Source organism: Notothenia rossii, assembly GCF_949606895.1.
Source record: "Notothenia rossii genome assembly, chromosome: 2".
Lineage (NCBI taxonomy): Eukaryota > Metazoa > Chordata > Actinopteri > Perciformes > Nototheniidae > Notothenia > Notothenia rossii.
The window spans coordinates 71,484,062-71,490,609 of NC_136904.1; the positions used below are offsets into that span (position 1 = coordinate 71,484,062).

General features: G+C 41.9%; 1 protein-coding gene across 2 annotated transcripts; it reads right to left on the minus strand.

The window, feature by feature from the left end:
- Window positions 1-585: 585 nt before the first annotated feature.
- On the minus strand, window positions 586-4,929 carry LOC307028511 (uncharacterized protein). 2 transcript variants are annotated; one of them, XM_079663607.1, is made up of 7 exons: window positions 4,623-4,929; window positions 3,585-4,002; window positions 2,737-3,360; window positions 2,343-2,613; window positions 2,100-2,236; window positions 1,770-1,973; window positions 586-1,429 (listed from the first exon to the last, which is right to left on the minus strand). In XM_079663607.1, exons 2-7 carry the CDS (start codon window positions 3,999-4,001, stop codon window positions 650-652), a joined length of 2,433 nt encoding a protein of 810 aa, XP_079519733.1. In that variant the 5' UTR covers window position 4,002; window positions 4,623-4,929; the 3' UTR covers window positions 586-649. The 2 variants fall into 2 exon arrangements, with proteins under 2 accessions (XP_079519733.1, XP_079519734.1); XM_079663608.1 differs by lacking the exon at window positions 3,585-4,002.
- Between the last annotated feature and the right edge of the window lie 1,619 nt (window positions 4,930-6,548).

Here is a 6,548-nt window from a genome sequence, read left to right on the forward strand (position 1 = left end):
TCTTGTTTTATCAATATACAGGGATGCAAACACAGGTATGGTGAAAAAAGAGAGAACTATTCGAAGCAGAAAAAAAACTGCGTAATATACCGTCTGACAAAGGCCTGTGCTATAATGCTTCAATTAACTGGCTATTCTTTATAATATACTCAGATCAGTAGGAGACAGAGATGTTAAGTTATAAATCAAGGGGTTTTACTATTATTATTTACAGGTAGATATTATCGAGGGCGTAACTTTGGTTTAAGAAGTGGGGGACACACAAAACAGGGGGTCCTCCGCAATGAAACATATCTATTATCATTATATACAATGAGAGTGCAAACTTATCTAGTATCCTATCCATATGAACCTGTTTATTTGTGGGGGGACCTCACCTCCTCTAGGGGGGTCCGGGGGCATGCTCCCCCGGGAAGATTTTTTTCTTTAAATTGAAGTTAAATGCATCAATCTGGTGCACTTTGAGGGCAAAATTAAGAGATGTATGGATACATCTCTCAACACTCATATAAAACAGAACTGTATAATGCTTCAATTAACTGGCTATTCTTTATAATATACTCAGATCAAGAGGAGACATAGATGTTAAGTTATAAATCAAGGGTTTTTATTATTATTATTTACAGGTAGATATTATACACTTTTGACTTTAAGGGTTTTTCTTCTTCTTCTTTGCTTGCACAAGTGTTTCTACTGCTTTACGTCTAGCAGCATTCCGTTGCTTAGCTGCATGTCTCAACCTTGCTTCTTTCTCCTCTTGCTGTGCTGTCCTCTTGCTCTCTTGGGAACTTGCACATGTTTTCTTGAAGCCATACTCCACCTGTCTCCTCCCTTTCTCCATAAGCCTCTCCTCTCTCTGTGCTTTATCCCTTCTTGCAGCAGACCTCATGTTGCGGCACAGTGTTCTGTCAACTGGTCCAAACTTTTCGTCTTCTCTCTTAAACATCATGGTGGCAGTCATGCCCCTAGACTTCATGGCATACTTTGCTGTCTGAATTGCATCGAGCGTGGCAATGTTCATTCTTGAGCTTTTAGGGTCAAGAATATCTCCCATTAAGTTAAATGAGGACTCCACCATGGGCCCATGGAAGATAGAAAGAGCACCTCTGATAACCCCACTGAGAGCTGGATATTTCCCTGTGCTCATAACATGAGCCCACCACATGACCATGTTGTCTCCCTCGTGATACTGTGCCAGTGTTAAGTCAACGTTGTATCTGATTATTTCCTGGGTGATGTCACTCTCTGGAGGAACTAGGTGTTGCAAGATTCTTGCCAGCTTCATCAGTTGAGTCCCTGCTTCTGAATGGCCCCTCACAACAGGATCAATAGAGGACAAGGCTTGTAGGGTCTTACTTTTAAGTGGCAATTTGACCTGCATGTACTTGCCACAAGTCACATATGCCTTGGTCACCTTTTCAAAGAAATCCTAACACAAATACAAAACAAAAACAAAAAACACTTTGATGAATATCCTAAGTTTCATGCAGCACAGTGCTACGTTTCTCAATACTAAAGCTATCAGTGAAATGATGGCCTGCACTAGTCAACATCAAGCAAAACAATGTTTAAATAAGGCATGCAACAATTATTCATACAAAAATGACTATGGTAAAACCCGAGATTTGGTGTAAGAATAATATTCAAATGTATGTGAAATAGTAAGAGGTGTGCTGCCTTTGGGTTAACCTGGCCTCTTTCCACCAGGACTCTTTTTTACTTTAATATAACATTACCTAAATACTAACTAATCTATTTCACACACTAACCGGGTGTTTTCGACGGGCTGCTTCCAGGTTTTCTGCCACTTTACCAATATAGGGCTGGGAATAAAGTGTCTGGTTGGCCAAGTCCAATTCTGTCAATGCTTTGGGCGAAATCTTCAGATGCTCTGGTTTGATAAAGCAAGCCAGGAAGTTGACAAACACTTGAAGCTGCTTGTCATGCAGCTTGTGGACCAAGGTTTGACTTTCCTTAAATGCACAGAAAGGGCACGTTTCAGTAAATACTGAACCATCTTTTGTTTATAAAATTGCAATATGCATGTTATTTCTATATGGTGTGTGTTATATACACTGTATATACAAAAAAACACTCACCTGGAAAACCATCACATACTCTTTTAGTATTGGCAGTACACTGAGGTACACACTGAGATGCAGGTCCACTTTTTGGATCTCAAACCAGATCTTCTTTACCACTCGGCTCTTCCTCTTCTTCCCCAATTCAGTCATACCTACCAAAAGAAAAACAAAGATAACACATTTTATTATAGTATTAATAACTTTCTCAGAAACAGGACATTCACAATTTGAGTTCCTTGTTTAAACTAATATACATACCTTTCTTACTGAGGTCTTGGTGCACAAATGTGATCCTTCGCTGTGCTTTCTCGCTGACATGGTAGTCTTCATATAGCTTCTGCAATGGATCCTGGTAGAGAGCTTTGTCCTCTTTCCCCATGAAACCATAGTACAGGACCTTGTACACAGGCAGCAGTCTTTTTGTTTGCATCCCAACGTCATACGCAGACAACCAACGGTGGGAGACAAACCTCCTGGGATTTGTAGCAGGTATGTCCATGTATTCAGCGATTTCTTTCAGGTACATGATCTGCAAATAAAGACATAAGTCATTTTACAAGACTAAGTGTCACACAACTCAAAACATTAGAGTAAACACGGGGACAAACTCAATCTATCACTTAAGCTAAAATCAAAATTGACATTCAGTTACCTGATCTGATGCCCACAGGTGGTCAGTATGGAGATCTGTAAACAGCTGCTCCAAGTAGTTCTCAAAGGGCTCTGCAAACTTCTTTGCAGCATTGTGCACATGGTGACATGAATCACCATCAACATCAAGAAGCGTTTTACAATGGTTCTGTCTAATTCTTGTCTCCAGTCCTGACTTGCTGCCTCGCATCACATTGCATGAGTCTAACATTATGCTGACCAGGTTTGACCAGGGAATATCTTTTTCCTTAAAGAAGTTGCAGATGAGCTCCTCCAAGCTGGCAGCATTGACTTTAACAACTTCCAGAGAACCCAAATGTTCCACCACAACATCCTTCAGCTCTTGGTCAAAGTAGCTCACAAGCATTGCAAGCACCTTTTTATTACTGCTAGATGTACTCTCATCTACATTAAGAGAAAAGGGATACTTCCTTAAGTTGGAGAGCGTTCTCTCAGAGAATGTGTGGCCCAGACCATGCACCATCTTGTAAGAGGCAGCGGTTCGTGACAGTTTCATCCTACTAAGTGCTATTTTGTCTGCAGCCAGTTGTTGACTCAGTTCAACTAGGACAGGTGCAGTTGAGAGAGGTAGGGAATGTTCAGCAATAACAGCCAGGACCATTGCCTAGAAAACAGATTAAAATATATGAGATTACTCATTTCAGGAAAACAAATCTAATTTAGCTACAACGAACCTTCCTACTGACAGCACCTTTAACTTAGCATTTGCTCTAAAACAAAAAGCTCCCCCAACATTGCACAAAAGCATTAGGACAGTTGTGTTGGCTTGGCTACTCTTCTCTCCACACACACACACACACACACACACACACACACACACACACATACCTCTGCATTGGATATGCGATCACACATAGGTACTGGTAGTGTAGGCGCTATCCTTTCCCTGATCTTGTCAGCTGCTGCTTTGGGGGTTGCTGGGAATGGGCTCTTTCTGAGGAGCTGTGCAACACTTTGTGTTTCTGTGATTGTGGTCACTTTATGTTTGTGAATTTCTGTCTGACAGTGTGCCAACAGGCCATGCACGCCCCTGCTGCCATAATTAATTTCTTTTGTGCACAGAGTGCATCTAGCACATCCTTTTTTGTCAACTTTTTTGAAAAAGTCTGACAGTGGGAATGTGTGTTTGACTGACTTCACCTCAATTGTGACATCTAGCTTTAGCCATGACCACTTCCAGCTGGATTTGCAACCTGCATCCAGCTTTTTCACAACAAGTGCATCACTTTCCTCAAGATCTTTCATTCTGAAAATGAATGCAAATTAGAGTTGGCACTAAGGTTAAGTGTCCCCATTATTAAACACTCATTAGACTCATGGCTAGGCCTCTAAATCTTATTCAATATCAGATATGGCTACTTCAATACCAAACTAGTAAACTACACAGCAGTCATGTGTTCATTTCCACAGTGCACAGGAAAAATATGACTAAGTATTAAGCTCATGTCGTTTATGTTGATCAGTTTGACAGAAATATAGTTCAAGTATAAAATTACCGCGTGCGTAATGCTAATTTATTTTAGCGCGTTGATCGCTCTTATATGTTATTATTGAGCTTACGGAGTATTTGCCAAATTAAAATTAAAAGGGTGTACACGTTTGGAATTGTACCTTAATAATTAATGGAGTCATTTGGAGTGAAATTGCCGATTTAATCGGAGGGCCGATCACCTTTAGGTACAAATAAAGCTTATATAGCCTACAATACATTACATTTCATTTAGCTGACGCAATACAATTAGCTGATGCAATACAATTGTATTATACAAAAAATACCATTTATATATAGTCTATGGTAAAAATACATAACATACATGCACTTTAGAGCTAATGATGTTATAACAGCCAACAGAAAAATGTACTTACATGCGGTGCTTGCGCAACTGACTGGTGCAGAAGTGCGAGTCATTTGCGCATGACTGATGTGCAACAACATGTGACTCCTGTTTGTCTTCTGTTGGTTGCTTGTTAGCAAGCAGACCCTTCACGCGATAGCAGAGCGAACAGGTACAGGAGGCGTAGAGCGAGGGATCATTTGTCCACTAGTCATGCTCGCGGATGGATACAAAAATATACTTTGGCGGCCGTTAATAGGCTATACGTGGGCGGCCCGCCCAAGTAAAGTCTATGTTTTGAAGAGAGAAGTTGTCCGTCAGTCCATGAGTCAGACCCCCCCCCCCCCCCCCCAAACAAAAACTCTTCGGTTCTCCACGAATTACACAAGTCACCCAAATCAGCGTTAAAAAAGCGGGAGGCGCCGAAAAGCGACTAATTTGCATGTATGAATATATCAACATAATGTTATGCTATTAATTTATGATGCCTTAATTTATGAGGACAGTTCACATTAGTTGGATAACATCCTTTAGTCATTTCAAATACAGATTTTTAAACAAATGTTTAAAGTACCTTCCAACACAGTCTCACTCCCTGATCTTCCAGGAGCGACGCTTGGTCAGTGTCCTTTGGCGTGCAGTTGTGACGCACCGAGTCTCCTTCAGCTTCATAAACGGACGCAAAGATCTTTCAACTGATTGCAATGTATTCCCATCGGCGGCGGTATTTGACGCTCAGGGAAGCACCGCATCGGTCCATGTCGGCGGAAGTTAAAGGCAATAGGCTCATGCTAGTGGCTCTGTTATACTGTACTAGCTAAATGCTAATGTATGCTATATTTAGCACATAGCCTACACTGTTTTAGCATGTTAGCATTTGGTAACAAGCATTAACTACTACATACAGCTGAGGCTTATGGGAATGTCATTAGTTTGTAGGTATTTGGTCATAAACCAAATTTAAAATGTTGATTTGAGGATAGGTTAAATCAGTGGTTCTCAAAGGGACCCCAGGGGGGGCAGAGGCATGACAGGGGGGGCGCGAGAGACCAGGAGGAAAAATGGTTATTAAAAAAAAAAAAAAAAGATTATATTTTGAAAAATTATTGATTCAAAAAAATATGATACAGTACTATTACGTCTGGGTCTCTGTGTTTCATTAAAGCTCGGCTCTGTGTGTGTGTGGAATGGGACATTTTGTGTGTGTGGGCGCGAGCGAGAGAGAGAGAGAGCGCACCGGTACCGGAGATCGTTGTTGTTAGCTTCTGGTGCTAGCGAGCTACGCTAACGGATATAAGGAGTTTTTTCAACAACAAAGTGTAAGAGACTCAGTGAGCTAAAGGCAGGGGGGGACTGGCCATCGGGACGTTCTGGACGAATCCCGATGGGCCGGTACTGAAGTGGGCCGGTCGGACGATGTGGGCCGGACCTTATAAATGGCCCGCTGGCCCGGAAGCACTATTTAGACAACCCGGTAGGTCTGTCGCGATAATCGATAAATTGACTTATCGTACGATAAATAAAAATGGACTCGATTACTTTTCTGAGCTCGATAAATTGCCGTTTACATAAAGATGTGACCAGCATTTTAGCCTGGAGCGCTGTGGCTGCCAGGCGCGCTGTGAGGGGCGGGGCTGACACACAGCCAGGTCAGGGCACTCCGCGTGCACGTGCAGCAGCGTCGCAGCCAAATTAATAATATAGCGACAAGCGGGAGACAACGTGTGACTTACTCGCGGGGAATTTAAAGTGAAATGGAATTGGTTACAAAACCTAACCACACATCTCGATTCTCCGGTGTGGCAGTATTTTGGATTCAAACCAAATCAACGAGGCGAACCTACAGACTTGAATGAGCCGAGGGGTGTGTCGCATTGGTTTAAAAAAAGGTAGCGACAAAAGCAGGCAATACCATGCATTTTAAACCACCTAAAACACAACCACCCCATTCCGTTTT

Coding starts and splice junctions, on each gene's coding strand:
- LOC307028511 (XM_079663607.1), bottom strand. CDS start 4,001: ATGAAAGATCTTGAGGAAAGTGATGCACTTGTTGTGAAAAAGCTGGAT. Junction 3,361..3,584: donor ATCGCATATCCAATGCAGAG/GTATGTGTGTGT, acceptor TCTGTTTTCTAG/GCAATGGTCCTGGCTGTTAT. Junction 1,974..2,099: donor AGTATGTGATGGTTTTCCAG/GTGAGTGTTTTT, acceptor TGTGCATTTAAG/GAAAGTCAAACCTTGGTCCA.